General features: G+C 38.9%; 2 protein-coding genes across 3 annotated transcripts in view; one reads left to right on the forward strand and one right to left on the reverse strand.

Annotated features, from left to right (window-relative positions):
- Positions 1 to 4,191, forward strand: part of lig3 (ligase III, DNA, ATP-dependent) — a 17,860-nt gene extending 13,669 nt beyond the window's left edge. Inside the window, exons 14-21 of the mRNA XM_014004036.1 lie at positions 49 to 172; positions 733 to 875; positions 949 to 1,023; positions 1,296 to 1,442; positions 1,918 to 2,062; positions 3,241 to 3,320; positions 3,391 to 3,477; positions 3,731 to 4,191. Coding sequence (XP_013859490.1) covers positions 49 to 172; positions 733 to 875; positions 949 to 1,023; positions 1,296 to 1,442; positions 1,918 to 2,062; positions 3,241 to 3,320; positions 3,391 to 3,477; positions 3,731 to 3,964 — 1,035 coding nt within the window. The 3' untranslated portion in view covers positions 3,965 to 4,191. The remainder of the gene's footprint in view (positions 1 to 48; positions 173 to 732; positions 876 to 948; positions 1,024 to 1,295; positions 1,443 to 1,917; positions 2,063 to 3,240; positions 3,321 to 3,390; positions 3,478 to 3,730) is intronic.
- A 122-nt stretch (positions 4,192 to 4,313) lies between these two features.
- rad51d (RAD51 paralog D) overlaps positions 4,314 to 16,792 on the reverse strand; it is an 18,263-nt gene continuing 5,784 nt past the window's right edge. For both annotated transcript variants that reach the window (XM_014004038.1, XM_014004037.1), the window contains 7 exons: positions 6,731 to 6,812; positions 6,441 to 6,575; positions 6,270 to 6,365; positions 6,109 to 6,199; positions 5,678 to 5,748; positions 5,259 to 5,426; positions 4,314 to 4,421 (listed from right to left, as the gene is read on the reverse strand). In XM_014004038.1, coding sequence (XP_013859492.1) covers positions 4,326 to 4,421; positions 5,259 to 5,426; positions 5,678 to 5,748; positions 6,109 to 6,199; positions 6,270 to 6,365; positions 6,441 to 6,575; positions 6,731 to 6,812 — 739 coding nt within the window. In that variant the 3' untranslated portion in view covers positions 4,314 to 4,325. The remainder of the gene's footprint in view (positions 4,422 to 5,258; positions 5,427 to 5,677; positions 5,749 to 6,108; positions 6,200 to 6,269; positions 6,366 to 6,440; positions 6,576 to 6,730; positions 6,813 to 16,792) is intronic.

A 16,792-nucleotide genomic window follows, 5' to 3' on the forward strand; every position in this document is an offset into this window, starting at 1 on the left:
TGTGTGTGTGTGTGTGTGTGTGTGTGTGTGTGTGTGTGTTTGTTGCAGGGCAACTATGAGCCGGGGAAACGCCACTGGCTGAAAGTTAAGAAGGATTATTTAAACGAAGGAGCGATGGCCGACACAGCGGACCTGGTGGTGCTGGGAGCGTTTTACGGGAAAGGCTCAAACGGTTTGTTTAATTACCAACATCAGCTGGAGTCTTTCAGCAGAGCTGCATTCATCAGTTTTTAATTTGATAAAGCTCGGATATGATTGCTCACGCAGGACTAAATTTAACAGCATACAAAACATTTTAGGTAAAATGAAAACAGCTTTTTGATGCTTGTTTTCCTGCTTTAACATCTACTTTCCTTTATGGTTAACATCCTAAGACGTCAGTTTCTGTGGATTTAAAAASAAGATGTAAAACTAAATTATATCGGGAGATGTGGCACTCACACTGCAGCGCACAGTTACTTAGGGAATACAAATCAGGAGGTTGGAGCCTGTCATGTGAAAAATATGCAGATAGAACATATTGCATGAGAAGAAGCCTGTGGGCAAATCGCGGAGGCAGACAAAACACGGGGGGTTGTTTAGGAGGCGGGGTAATGAGCGTAAAATATAACAGAAACGTAATAAACAGGCTCGGTTCTCAGAGGAGAGATAATAAAGCAGCTCGTGTGATTAAAAGACAAGGTGATAAAGCAGAAAGAATCAATCAAGGGTTGTTTTATTTCTGTCCACCAGGGGGCATCATGTCCAGTTTCCTCATGGGCTGCTACGACCCCGACGCCAAGAAGTGGTGCACAGTCACCAAGTGCTCCGGAGGCTACGATGACGCCATGCTGGCCCGGCTCCAGAAGGAGCTGGACGTGATCAAAATCAGCAAGGTCAGGGATGAACCGGTCCCAGAGGCCCGCCTGAAACACTGAACGCTCTTCTTTTAATAATGTCTTTGTGTAGGAACCCAGCAAAATCCCCAGCTGGTTGAAAATCATCAAGAACTATTATCCTGACTTTATTATCCGAGATCCAGAGGTGAGATTTTAAGTTTTCTTTCTTTCTCCAACAAAAAGGTTTCAAACCAGTTTATCCACGTCTGCATCTGAGCACTGCAGCCTATTAGAATCWGATCATTACAAACATCTCTGCATGCCTGCAGAAGTCTCTTAATTAATGTAAAAACAGTCTAACATTGATGTAATCTGCAGAGCTGAAAGCTGTTTTCAACCTGCGTGTTTACTGAAACGTGCAGAAACTAAACGGCATGTAAGCGGTCCTGCTTCACCTCCCGTTCCTCTTTCCTGCAGCAAGCGCCGGTCTGGGAGATCACCGGCGCCGAGTTCTCCAAATCCGAGATGCACACCGCCGACGGCATCTCCATCCGTTTCCCCCGCATGACGCGAATCCGCGACGACAAGGACTGGAAGACCGCCACCAACCTGCACCAGCTCAAGGTAGAGAACTTCGGCAGTTTATTTATTTAATTTTTTTTAATATTTGTTTGCAGTAAACGGCTTCTTAAACGCAGCAAACTGAAGGGGCTGTGGGGAATAATTAAGAAGTGCCTCTCACAATGAAGTTTTAATGAGATAACAATCATAAAAGAGGCATCAGAAAGTGTTTACTTGATTGAGAGGGAGGTGTATCCTCTGGGATTGGCTGGTGCTAATTACTTTCTATTGTAATATATAAGAGAGGGTAACACAGGTGAAGGCAGGGATGAAATAATTAAACTCACTGCTTTAAATAAAACCCTCCTGGGATTTAAACGCTGAGGAAGAGGAGCACATTTACAGCCAGAGTTATCCAAACAAGATGAAATATGTTTCACTGCCTCGGCACTAAATTCTTAGCACCAGACAGAAGTCTTTAACCTGCCTGACAGAGAACATTACGTCTGTCGGCTGATGGCTCCATCTGTCTGTCCAGGAGCTGTTCAGAATATCCAAGGAGCACTGCGACTTTAAAGTGACCGCCGGTCCGTCGGGGTCCAACGATGACAAAGGGTCATCCGGCGGCGACAGCGGGGGAAGCTCGCCGTCGCCCAAAAGGAAGCCTCCAGCTAAGAAAACAAGTAAGTCCTTGAGCCATTCATGGTGAGACTAGGGCTGGGTAGCGATTCARATTTCCCAAATCGATTCAATTCAATTCACATGGGCCCGATTCGATTCACGATTCAGTTTAATTGATTTTTAAATTAGTTAAGGATATCATGCAGTAACACATTTACTTTGATATAGAAAACATTYTCAGAGGAACTAATTCTGCAAATAGTAGAAACTAATTCTAACTTGGTGCATTGGTAAAATGATAAACATTAAGGACAAACTTGTAAATTGAAGTTTAATCTTGGAATATAACATTCTCAAGTTTCAAAGGTTTAAACTAAAAAGGCATTGACAGAGAAAGTGTTGTTGGATATATTAGTTTTTAAAGAAATTAAGAATAAGTTTCTTGATCATTAAGAAGTGATGGAATAAGGCTACAGGAGAAGAGGCAGGTTAATATAAATATACTTCTGCCCACTCTTTTGAGTGTATGAAAATTGTATATTTGTTAGCTTCTGTTCAATAAAATGTATTAACAAGAAAGAAAAAAAGAGAACTTCAGCTAAAATGTTACATCATAGTGAATTACATTAAGATGTTTCCTAAATTTATAAATAATATTGGTAAAAAAACTAAACAATTTTGTTAGACTGTCATCTTTCACGTGTTTATAAATGCCGAGGAGAACAGATTCAGTCAGATGTTTTCATACTGTAGTTTTGGTTCAAGCTACTCGAAGCTTTGTTTCCCGCTACTGTGTCTGAGCGCAAATCTTTGCAAACAAAAGATGTCATGGCCTCTGTTATCTTTAAGTTCTACTGAGAATCTGTGATTCCTTTGTTTTGCCCCGGACAACTCGCTGTATGGAGCTAATGTTAGCACTGACCGTCAACCTAACATAAACCTACGGCAAGCCAGGAGTGACACACAACATGGAAACGCGCAGCTTCATCTCACACACAACACCCATGGGGAAAAATTGATCTCATGACTTATGAATCGATTTTCCCAAATTTGAATGAACATCGATCCAGATCGATTAAATAAACTTTTTTAACCCAGCCCTTGGCGAGACCCCGTGACATCCCCTGTCTCTTTTTAAGATGTTCAGAATTAGCCAAAGCTGTAAGCTAACAGATTATTTATTCCAGCTGCAGCTCTGAGGCCTGGACTATGAATCAGGATTTGTTACTTTATTTCTCAGGTAACACCACGCCGGCCAGACCAAAGGCGGCGAAATCAGAGTCTCGCACTCCCAGCTCCGAGGCGCCCAGCGCCAAGAAGGTAGAGAGGCTCAGATTAATCCAGCCGTTCTGCGTTTCATAGGAGAACTGACCTGTTTGTTTACCACCAGGTGAAGAAGAGCGAACCCAGTGCTCACAGCAACGGAGAAAACAAACCAAAGGCAACGTCTCAACTGATGGAACCGAGGAATGACAAGGTCTGTGTTTATATCAGCACTTTTAATAACTTTATTAGAAAACACAACATGGATTCTATAAAAAAAAAAAAAAACAACCGTAAAAACCCTGAAACTCTAAGACTAAATACTAGTGTTTTTTGTATTGGTAACATTGTTGCTAGCGGCTCATAAACAAGTTTTCATTTGAGGACATTATTGCTAACCATTTAAAAGTAAAGGCTTCATTTATAAAAAGKGGGAGGAGCTCCCTGACCTTTACTGTCGCTCACAGACGCTGCTGGACATCTTCAGCGGGGTGAAGCTCTTCCTGCCCGTCTCGGCGCAGGACTTCCACCGGCTGAGGCGGTACTTCGTGGCTTACGACGGAGACCTGGTGCCGGACTACGACGCCGCCTCAGCCACGCACACCCTGGCCGAACCCGCGGAGGACAGCAGGGCCCAGAAGGTCTCGTCCAGCTGGATCTGGGAGTGCATTCGAAAGAGACGCGTGGTGCCTCCCTGTTGACGAGACAAATAAATGAACTGAAAACTCATCTTCAAACATACAGAACACCCGTCTTATCAGCCAACACTGGTCTCAGGTTGTTTTTATTTATGCTTTTTTGGGTAAAACAGTGGAATCCTTTCTTAAAACTAAACATGAGTTTACGCTTTTTAATGAGCACTACTTTTTAACTACAGGAGCAAAACATCCAATAAATACGTCTGCAACCACATGCAGCAGAAAGGTAATGGTTACTCTGTGGTTTTTGTCCAACAGGAATCTTTAAAACCTCAAATATTTTGCAGCCATTGAGTTTAACTTTCATTTTGAACTCGTGAACTCACCTTCACTCTGACGTTCACAAGCTGGATCAGAGTTTCTGTCAGGGCTCGGTCTGATCCAGTTTCCTCTTTCCTGAGGGTCCTCCTCCAGCGCGACTCCACCACCCCAGATCGAACTCCTGTTTGACGTGAAGTGGCTACGAAGGAGAGCAGACRACGGCATCGATTGAAGTTAAAACACGACTGCAGTGATTAACTCAATTTTAAGGACTGAGACACTGAATCACCTCCCCTGCAGAGGAGGAACAGAGTTTTTTTTGTGTCTATGTTAATTAATGAACCACTGGGTGAATTTTATTGAAACCTTCCAAGAAAAAATGACCCAATTTTAAAGATATTAATCTAAAATTTGATGAGTCATTCACAAAACTTGACAGGCAACACAAAAAAATAACAATTAGTTCAACTTTAACATCTCCATTTACAACTCTGAACAAGTTATTTCCTAACAGAAGTCRGTGATAAGCATTCAAGCAACGTTARGCCTTTACTTAAAGCTAATTAGTTTAGTCTGTTGAAACAGCATTGATATGTAGAGCCGGTGGCGGCGTCTGACTGCAGTTTTTTTATGCAAATAACAAAGTCTATTATCATATAGCAAAAAACAAACATTCGTCTGCTGAGCAGCCGGAGACAARCTGTTTGAAAATGTAAACTTTTCACAGAAATTAAAGGTTTTTACGATCCTCACCTCTAATTGGAGGAGTCAGCATGGCGGCTCTTACATTTCGGGTTAGCAGCTGAAGAAGTGTTCTGCATCCTAATGAGCAGCGTGACTCATTATTTACAGTCTGTCTTTATGAATTATAAGAATTACATGGCGGCTGTTCTCCTCTCTAAAAAAATAAAAGATCTTTGCCGGGAGATGTTTTTAAATGGAATTTTGGAGTTTTTAATCAAACCAGACCTGTGGGCAAACAAGTTCGCCGTCTAAAAACAGCCCGACGCACTCGGCAGCRGCAGCTGTGCAGTACCTGTCTGGAGGACTTGATCAGCGTTGCGGAGCGGAGACCGGAGCGGCCGGCAGACAGAGGYGTCTCGACTCTCTCCAGCAGGATTCTGGTTCTGGGGACGTGGCTCCACGAGGCGCCGAGGCCCGGCTGCACGTCTCCGCTGCCACTTCTCGTTACGTGGTTTGTCACCTGCGGGCCCCACACACCACCAGATTACTTCCTGTTTTATGGCTTAGGAACAAAAGCACCTTGATCTAATCGAAATCATCTTCACTGCGCACTTCTTAAATCTGGTTCGGTCTTTATGAGTTTGTTGCTGCACCCAAACAGAGACAGGAAGATGTAAGACGTTCACATCGGGTCTGGAAGCACAGAGTCATCGCTCTGACTGGAAATGCAGCTCGCATTCAGAGCAGCGCACATCAAGGACCGGTTCTTACCAGAGCAGCGACGCTGAAGTCCTTCGCCATGCTCTTCAGAACTCCTGCCACTTGGATCATCAAGGACATGCCTGGAGGCGCAGGAAGAGGCGGAGAGGCCGGGTTACAATATGTCCTGCATCCAAAAAGTTACTCTTTGAAATCTGACTGCTGCAACTAAACTGACACACTCCATCATTTACAGATTAATATTCCAGGGATTGAGTTAGTATTGCATGTCACTGCAAGTGGTAGGTGGGCGAGGATCCCTTATTTCCGTTACCAAAATGTGCATGTCTAYGACTCAAGATGGAGGCCAAAAGTGAGGCATTAGTGACACAACTCAGTCAGTTTTATGAATGTTGAGCTAAAACTGACTGATAACAGATTGCATAAGAACCAGTGCTGAGGTTCTATAATCCACAGCTTAGACGTAAACACAGAGACATCACCTTCGTTCTGTTTGCCTCCCAGCAGAGGGGAAATGACTGCCGACACMGAGTCCACGATCACCGCCTTCACAGAGCCCCCGCCGACAGACGCCTGACACAGAATGTGACGACGTTAGCTCGCCGAAAACTTTAAGCCTCAAACTGGTGCAGCTGGAACAAACCTGCTGAAGCCCGCCACCGCAAAGCCCGTACAGACAGTCGAGCAGAGCGTAGACGTCGAACAAACGAAAGATTTGAATCCTCTGAAGAGCTTCCATCTGGAAAGCAGAAGTTCCTGCTGTCAACAGATTTTTATAATAGTTTGTTGTTGTTTTCTTTGCGTGTCAGCTCACCTGCTCATCTGTGTTTGTGGTTTCAGACTGCAGCATCTGCAGCAGGCGCTTGGCAGTCAGCCCTCCATTTGTATCGATGTATATCACGCTCTGTTTCAGGTGGTGAGAAATGTGCACGGCGACGCCGAAGCACACCTACGAGTCAGGAGAAGCATACGGAGGGGGGGATTAGTCAGGACGGAATCTAATTTTATGCGCCCGACAAAGAGGAGGAGGGCAAATCCAAACGAAGAGTAGGTAAATTTACGGGGTTGAATTTATCAGAGATTCTGAGGGGAAGAAAAGTTCACCTGAGATTTGCCGCTTCCCGGGCCTCCTGACAGCTCCGTTATCTCTCCGGTAAACAAGCCAGAATCCAAAAGTTTGTCTAAACTGCAATAAAAATAAGAAATAAAAAGTTTAAAAAAAGGTACAATTCATTATTCTCAGCTGCCAGGTGGTTAAATAAACTATTAGCTTCAAGTGCAGCTGCAGATGGAGGCCAAAACTGAGCGTTTTTCAGATTTTCAGCTGCTTTTGGACAACGACTTGAAAAGAACCCTTCAAACAAAAACAGATTATTTTCATCAGTTTTGTCAAGAAACTTACAGACAAGTGTTTTTCTTTATTTATATGGTATAACCTTTATATTGGTTGGTCTACTTACAGCTCATTGACATATTGTTTCATATCAATTTAAATGTCTAACAAATCCATCTCAAAATAAAAGTATTCAGCGATATTAAAGAGACAATCTTCGCAATATCGCTTCAAACTAAGTGTTTGATCATCACGGTTTTCATTCATTCATTCAGCCTTTTCAAAGATCAATAAATACTTCTCAACATGCAACACATCGGTCATACTCTTGGTCATTATACTGGTTTAAAAACTAGTTAAATTGTAAACCACAAAGAAAATAAAATCTTGTTTAGTTTTCAGCTCTTATTCATGTTTTGCAACTCAAGGCTACAGCAATCCAACCTTTTTGTTTTCAATTTCTACGCCTCTGATGGAAAAAGGCTGCGTCAAACTCACCAAAGAAAAGTTTTCTAAATGAACAGAAGCTCCAGTTAGATGTAAATATTTCTGTCACAGTTTCTGCAACATGTTCTTGGTCTCAGGCTGAAACCAACATGGTGTCTGAGGGTAAAAAGCGTTGATCTTTCTTTAACTATTTCATTTGTACGTTTCAAGGTCATCAGCCTGAACTGCTTTGCCTCAGAAATGACTCCTTTACTACTTTTATTCAAAGGAATTTAGTGAGTGACGCGCGCTGTCTGGAGAGGATTTACAACCTTGTCAGAGTTGTTCTGGGTTTATTGGAACTATGTGAGTAAATCCATCCTGAACTCCACCTTTGTACACCTACAGGTTGTTTATACCAGACCTCCTCCAGACAAGTGTTTCCACTTTTCTTCTATACGTGCTCACACTACGAGAAATGTGGGCCATAAATCACCAGAGGTCCATTAATTTCCAACCGAGTGGACTGAATGAAGACTGGACAGGTGGCGAAAGGGGAGAAGTTAAAAAACAAGGCCAGAGTGGAGAGTTTCACCACRATCCAATCTGATTTTAGTTTGCGGATAATGGCTCCGCCAAGCCAGAGTAAAACTGGTGTTGTGTTTATTTACAGCCGAGCCGTCTCATCTAACGGACCAAAACTTTGGGTTCTCAAAGTTTGAACATTTCACCAAATGTTTTTGGTGATTAATACCCAGAAAAGCCCAATCACATGATTGTAGCAAAAACAAAATTACACTAAAAACAACCACAAAAAGTTAAAAAGGCAGACACTTCATTGATCTTATATCTTAATATATGGTATGAGTTTTGATGTTGATTCTTTGTAAGAGATTCAGTGATCTGTTGTGTTTGTGTTGCTCTGAATGAACAAACTGATGAAAGTTTCTTTGCTTTAGACTCTGCAGCCACTTCATATCAGATGTAAAATAGATGAAGTCAGAAAAACTAAAACTTATAGGCTAGATAAAAACACAACTGTGATCGTAAGAGATGAATGTCCAAAGTTTTGGTTATATAAATTATGCTTTTTCAGGACTATGGAACATTTGTACACCAAGAAGCACTGGATGTGGCTGAGAAGCAGCCAATAGTTTATAGGGTTGTGTATTGGCAAGAATTTGGCGATACGATACATATCATGACAGAGGGGTCACGATACGATATATCCTGATATATTGCGATACTATAAGCAAGGCGATATATTGCAATTTTTTTGTCCAAAAATTCTATTAAATAAAAACCTCTTACTGGGAAAAAAAATGAAAAACCAAAATTCATTGTCTCAGAAAATTCTAATATAACATAGACATACTTTTGATACATTTAGCTGTGTTCTGCTTTGTATGTGTTTTATTTTATTTGTTGCATATTTCTTATTTCATCCATGTTTTCAATTATTAGACTAAATTTGACAATAAATAGTTTGAAAATATATTTTTTGCAGCTTTTAGTTTTTAATATTAATTTACAATATGGTCACCCAACACTTAACAACAGCCTCTACCTCAAGAGGTAGAGGAGCCAAATGTCTGGCTCACTGCTGCCAACTAGTGGTCAGAGGCTGAACTACAACATAAAAATGAACGGCTGGCAGGAAAGTTGACATTTTAAACCTTAATAAAAAAAATCGATACAGGGCTTTAGAATATCGATACAGTATCGGGAAATGAAATATCGCGATATTTCAGTGTATCGATATTTTCTTACACCCCTAATAGTTTATGAAACTTAGTCATGATATTTAGTAATAGAAAAAAAACTGTCAATGTTCCCTTTAGAGTTGATGGTATAGAGATCTGTAGAGTCAGTGAGGTGAAGTTTCTGGCTGTCATCATTGATGAAAAACTGACACGGAGACCTCATAAATCATTTAAGAACAAAAATAGCCAAATCCATTGCAGTATTATACAAAGTAAAGGACTTATTTAATGATAAAGCTCTGTTTGTTGTATAACGCAATAATTGTTCCACACTTAATTTATTGTGTTGATGTTTGGGGGAAAAGCATGTAAAACAATAACAAATCCTGTTTTTATTTTACAGAAAAGAGCCGTAAGAATATACTATCAGGCTCATAAAAACACATTACCTTCAAACATCCAATTACATTTTGTTAAAAGAGTTATTATAATGTCAAAGGGATAGAGATGTTTGTGAGACCTAAAGTTAGAACCAGTTTGAAGGAACAGAGTGCTTCAGTCYAGGGAATTAAATTATGGAATAATCTGGAAGATGACGTTAAAAATGCCAGATCAATGAGTATATTTGAGAATGATAAAGGTAAATTTGTTGGAGAAAAATGTATGGGTATAATGTACGAATTGTTGCTCAAGAAGGAATTAAACCTTTGTTGTTTTTCTCGTTTTTTGTACATTTTTGTAAATTGAAGATTAGTTTCGATTGAATTTATTTATTTGAGAAAAAGGGGCAGAGATCATAATTTTTTTTTCTTCTGCTACCTTTCATTTAATTTATGGTTTGTATTTTTATTGTATATTGAATTTATGTTGTTTTGTTTTAAATGAATAAATTTTATGAAATAAAAATTGAAGTTAATGGTGTAGTATTGATAAGTTTCCTTCCAGGAACTTTGGTATTATCATGATGAGAGGCTGTGCTTATTATTGACATTTTGATTGTTGAGTTAAAAGCAAACAAATGTTCTGCTGTAGCACTAACACCAGACTTCCATCTGATCCTCTACTACAGCTCTGATTTTGTTTGGGCACAGACCAACAATCTGCAGCTTTTGGAGTCTCGTTATCTTATTTGTGATGATAGATGTGACAGACATGCACTTTTAATTTCCACAGTCAAGGTCCTCCAGCTTGTGGTCCCCCCCCACACACACACACACCCACTCCACTCCACTGTGTGATTGTTAAGAGCAGAATTGGAGGGGATGGACTTATTTGCATCATTTCCTGCCAACTCTGCCAACAGAGCGAGGACGGCAGGGCTGTTGATGGAGCGTCACGTGGTGTTTTTGTAAGGACCCGGGGAAATGAAAAGTGATTGCCCTTGAAAAGTCACAGATTAAAACTAAAATAAATAAATAAATAATCTCTCATGGGTTGTTCTCATCAGCATGCTCAGAACACTTGGACCTGAAAGGCTCCATCTTTGGCTTTGATTGAAGGAGAGTCCAAATAAGAGCTGGAACTTGTGGAGAAGAGGCTGCGTCTGTATAAACAAGAATTATTGCACTTTTTTTTTTTGGACAGTTGGGCTTTTAAATTAATTAGCAGCAGCTGAAACACTGAGTCAGCATTTTATACCCTTTAAGTAACACAAATTCAAGGCTGAAGTTTATATATAAAGTGACTATCTTGACTTAGAACTGAATTTTATAACCAAAATCCATTTTTTGCACGAGTTTATGTTTTCTCATCTCATCACTGTGATGTGTGTTGTTGACAAAAACATGACACCAAAAACAAGTTTCCTTTGACCCAAACTACAAAAGAAACATAAAAACATTCAAGAAAAAAACAAATAAGGATATATTATTTTAATTTTAAAAACTATGCCTTTATCTTATGTAACAATAACGACAAAAATATTGGCAATCTTTTTACCTTTTAATTTGATTTATAGAGATCCTTTAAATGCTCTTTACTTGGTCCCAGTTTGGTCTCAATCCAAACTTTGGGAACCACTAAACTACCTGGCACCCAGCCTTTAAGTCCTGAACCAAGAACCGTCTTCATCATCCTGTTGGAGGAAACAATAATAAATTTCAAATGGCAGCTGYGTTCCTTTGTTTCAACTTGTAAACATGCTGATCTTTAGAAATCAGCAGCCAATGACAGATTTATATGGTTGTTTTTCTTCGGCCAGTATAAATTTAACTAAAAAAAAAAACCTAACATAAATATGAATTCATTTAGCACCACTTGGGTGATCTTGGATACATAAAATACGTAAACAGAACAGCATTATTGCTTAAAATATATGTAAATAAAACAATTAATAATCAGCAATTAGCATGGTTAGAAGCAGATCATTAAAAAATGCTAATTGGTCCAATTCTAATGTTTGTGTTATCATCCTCTATTTTATACACCAACATAATGTTAGGGAGACAAGAGAGGCTAGAGGAGTAGTACAACTTTTTACTCACCTGTAATCAATCAATCAATCAATCAATCAACCAATCAAACTTTATTTATAAAGCGCTATAACATCAGCCACTGCTGAAACAAAGGCTGAACACATAAAATAAAAACTGAATACAAAAACACAATAAAATCACACAGTTAAATAAGTAAAATCAGGTCATGGAAGTTATGTTATATAACTGCTAGTGCTTGTCTGTTAGCAAAATATCACATGAACCACTGGGCACATTTGACCGGAACTCTCAGAAAGTTATCAATGGACATGTGTCAACTAGGGATGCACGATACATCGACATTCATATCGGTATCGGCCAATACTGGTCATTTTTTTTAGAATATCAGTATCAGCCTGTTATTTAAAACTGGGCTGCTTTGTTTTTCTGTTTTGGGAGGGGAGATGGTTGTTGCGCAGCCAGGAATAACTGAAGTAGGGAGCCATGTCAGAGGTCTGGTCATTTATTTACAGTATCAAAAAAAAAGACAAGTGTGTTTGTGTGTATATGTACAATATAATTTGTGTGTTTGTGTAATATCGGTAAATATCGGTTATCAGCCATAACAGCAGGATATCGATATCGGCTGAAATTTTCATATCGGTGCATCCCTACTGTCAACAGCTAAATAACTTAATTTACAGCTAGCTGACCTCATCAAAATGCAAAAGAGCTAAATCACAGTTTTATGGACACCGAGTTAAAGTTTGGTGCCGTAGTAGCTGAGAGTCATTCCCAACTCATACTTTGAGTGCTAACAGATCACATGAGATTTAAACTTTGCCATGCTTTTTTCAAGGAGTGCTACTTTTTAATTCCATTAATGTACATACTTTCAATATCTTTTTCTGATTAAGACCACCAAGCCTCTTGTTTCCCATTTGTCAGCAGAAAAAATAAAGTTTGGGGTTTTGCAGCTTAGAAATTAAAACTGTACACAGAGTTGTTTTCTGTAAACTCAATGTAAACAACAACAGACCGACTCTCCTCTTTTAAACAGAACTGAAATAAATACATTTTAAAACGCACAAGAAAAATATGTAGCTGGTTAAAACTGGCTCAACGCGACACAACAGGTTCTAAACAAGGCAGTAAATATTCTGCATGTAAATCATGACGACTGGAAGCAGACGGATGACACTGACTCGTGCAAAAGAAAAAAAAGACATTGAGGGAAAGCCTGAAACGTTTCTTTCTGACAGGAGTGTTTGCWGATAAAAGCAGACTGGAGGTTTAAGGATGCACAGAACACATCAGTGCACTGAAATGTCAATCCATTTGTGAAAACAATTCTAGCCTCGGGGTGACATTACGAACACACAAATCACAAGTTTCACGTCTTCTGTCAGCTGATCCAACATTATAATAACTCAGGAAGCTGAATTCAGTTTTTCTTGCATCTTGAAAATCCACATTAATATCAATAAGGCAACTAAAACATCCGACATGACTAAAAATAATAACTAAACAGCTCAAAGGCACCAGAACGCTGTATTAAAATAACAATGATTTTCCAGCTCTTCTTAAGACCAATTGGTTTTAACTCAGAGCCCCGAAGAGCGAGGAAGTAAATGCACATTTATATTAGGAATAATTAATATCCCCAAGCTCTAAGGGCCAAATATCTTTAGAAGAACAAAATATATCTGAATATTTCCATAAAAAATTCCTTTCATACGGCGAAGAGAAAACTTGCACTGAACATAGCAGTCGTTTGATTACAGTCATTTGAATCAGGTCCTCAAACAAAGTAAAACATAAAAGAAACTAACCACTGCTACATTTTTATTCCACATGGATTAACCAACAAATTGCTCTGACAGCCTGTTATTACAGACATGAATGTATAAAAGAATAAAACCAGAGGGTTTATTTATAAGAAGTTTTACAGTATTAGTTTTAGAAAGCTTGGTTTGAGGCAAACATCTGTCATCTGAATCACCTGAAGCTTTTTGAGAAAACTAATTATATGGTTAAAAAAATGTTAAAATGTGATTTAATTGATCATCTAAAATATCTGAAGATGGCTCAGGTTTTTTATTGCAAACTGAAAACATGAAGCTGAACATGAATAGTAGCAACTTTTGGATGCCAAGGTTTTAAACGAAGATGTTGCGTGATCTGTGCTCAAAACGTGTGTCAGGACCAACTCTCAGCTACTACCACCTCAAACTGCAACTCAGTATATGTAAAGGTGACTGTTACACTCGTTTACCAACATCTATTAGCTTAGTAGTTTGCAGAGTTTGGGTCAGGATCACCAGTTTGAGGGAACGGRGGTCTTGAAGTTTGTGCTCAAAATAACGTCCTAATGTAATTTATTGCATTATAAATAATATAAACCTTTTAAAATATCATGAAGGATTAAAAAAATAGAAAAGTAGAATAAAAAAGATTTATTTTRTCTCCAGTATGTGGGGCTTAAGTGGTAAAAAATAGAATTTTTTTCTGTACAGAAAAAAATACATACTTTTGTACTTGTTTTTTTTTTGGTTTTGTTTTTGTTTTTTTAAACCAAACTGAACATGTTTCTCCATTAAAATTATTGTGTAATTTAAAGGCACTGAAACACCTGGTTAAATTTAGCAGATATTTATGATTAACTACAAGCACCTAAAGCTGACTCGGAGAATTCTGATTTTAGAAGAAAATTAAAATAAAACATAGACACGTTTTTGTTAGAATTACGGCCATAAAAAACAACAGTATTTTATCTTTAATATTTTTACAGCGTTCATAAAAGCACAGCGCTGCTCCTTTGAGAATTAGGAGATGCAAGATGAACTGAATTTAAGAGGTAGATCTACATCAATAAACTGAACTTTGAAAAAGATTGTAACATTTTTACCCTTCAGTGTTAGAAACAGATTAAATACTCATCATAAACTAATAAAATATTACAAACTGGCTGATAAGGCTCCTTGTTAAACAGATTAGTAATGTTTGAATACTTACGGATCTCTCTGGCTTGAGTTTTACTGGTGAAAAGCTGAAAAAATTTGAGAACGTCAACATTAGACTGTGAGATCAAATGTAGTTGGGAACTGAAGCCACCAGAGTCTGTGCACTCACGGTGTGGGGCTTTAAATCCTGCCTACTCCTCCAGACAAACCCTCAATCTTACTTTAAGGCATGAAATTAGTGATTACAGTGCTTATTATTTATTTATATTTTTTTATTTACCAAGGGTAGAAACTTGTACTGTAACCAGCGAACAAGGAAATCGGTCTGGTTTTATCAGTCTTTGTCAGGAAGCACTGGATTAGCTGTGGCGGCTATCTTCAATGGGGTCAGCCCCAAAAGKTAATCAGTTGTAAATTAGCATCAGATGTGAGAGTTTCATTAAAATACATCCACTAGTTTATGAAATATATTTTGCTAACGGACAAACACACATTGCATGATCTCCTGCCTTTCATGACAGCAATGATCAAGGTTGAAGAGCTTTTAAAGAGCCACAACACTAATTCTAAAGTTTAAAATGATTCAAAAGTACAATTAAATGTGATCAGTGTTTGTATTTTTCATTTTGTCTTGCTGCTAAATATTATTTTACTCAGAGTACATTTTACTAAAGCATTACATCAAACAGGTTTTTGAAGTTTTTCTACCTTATTCATAAAACTACCAGCGACACCGGAGACGTCACCAGTAGAGGGCAGCAGAGACACACAAAAATCACAACAGCTGCTGACATGTATGATTTAGTTTTATATCACTGTTCTAGAGCTGTAACTAATTTATAAAAAACACTTTAAATAGAGCCACAGAGGGGGAGAGTAAACACCTGAGGTTGTTAATTATACCCAAACAGTAAGTCTGACTGTAGAAAATGTCGCATCCTGTAAATTATGCCTCGTTGGACCGTTTCAAAGCTTTGTTGAGAAAACCGTGTTTCAACCCCAGCTGAAGAATATTTACCCTGYGAGCTTCGTTCGGTGACATGCAGACGACTGACTCACGTAACGACAGCAGAAAGTGTTTGTGTCACGCCACGCCTGCTGCAACACAAAGCCACGCTGAYGGCGGAGGGGATTTCTGCTTTTTCTTCCAAGTCATTAAATTTTGATTTTCTGACATGCAGCTAAAATGTTTTAAATTACTTGTGTGTGGTGTTTGTTTTTTWAAATCTTATTCCTCCCTACCAGAAAGTGGTCAAGCTGAGGGCAGAGTTAATGGAGCTGTTATGTCAGAAGCCACTTAAGGATGGAGATACGAGCCAAATGGACCAACGAGAAACCGCGTCAGTTGGAGCTGCCAAATGTTTTTTTATATAAAAACTGCACCCACTGAGATGCATTTCTTATAAGCTTAACTCAATGTAAATTTAATTTTAAAAACATTGATTCTGAAGGAAGGTTTCAGTTTGATGAAACTGATGCGACTAAACATTGATGTTTGTAAAAAGGTAAACAGAGAAAGATGAAAGTTATGGAAAACCATTTAGTAAGATTAAAATGAAAACCCTAGTATTATTTGAATGTAGATCATCACCTTTAATGTCAGAGTATGTGTTGTGAATAACTCAGCTACTACTACACCAAATTTTAGCTCAATATCTGCAACGTGCATTAGGTTACAGCCAACTATGACTAAGGTCAATTAGAGGTGGCCATCTTGAACCCAGTTCACAGCTAATGTCTACTTAGAGGGTTTGTAATCTGTCCTGTGGTTCAGGAACTACTTTGCCAACCAACCAACACTGACCTCTGTGGCGACCTGGTGCTGCTGTAGACCACACTGCCTGTGCTACAGTACAAGTTTACATAAAAGCTGCAGGCAAAGGTGACCTAAATCCCATTTTTTTGCCCATATGTGACCCATATCAGATGTTTYTATGAGTCTGAACATGACAAATCCCAGGTCTTTTTCACATACATCAAATGTTAGATGTTTTTCAAGGCATGTCTCATTCAGTCTGACTTTAACATTATTCAGGTAGAMGTGCCTGCATCGATCCAGGCGTTGATAACAAAACCAAAACATGAAATTTAAAGCTTGAAACTCTGAACGTCAGCTACAGAACAGAAGTCCAGCTGCTTCATCTTTTCAGACTTTCTACARACCTCTGCTGTTGTCTTTAGTCTCTCTTCTCTACATGTTTATTGTAATTATTTCTATCAATAATGCTTTTTTCTTTGTCTCTTCCAGAAGAAGGTGCACCTGGACCAGTCCTGGACCAGTTCTTCTGTGTTTACCTGTGTCTCTTTCCTGTCCCTCAACCAGCCGG

Source organism: Austrofundulus limnaeus, unplaced genomic scaffold, assembly GCF_001266775.1.
Source record: "Austrofundulus limnaeus strain Quisiro unplaced genomic scaffold, Austrofundulus_limnaeus-1.0 Scaffold21, whole genome shotgun sequence".
Taxonomy (NCBI): domain Eukaryota; kingdom Metazoa; phylum Chordata; class Actinopteri; order Cyprinodontiformes; family Rivulidae; genus Austrofundulus; species Austrofundulus limnaeus.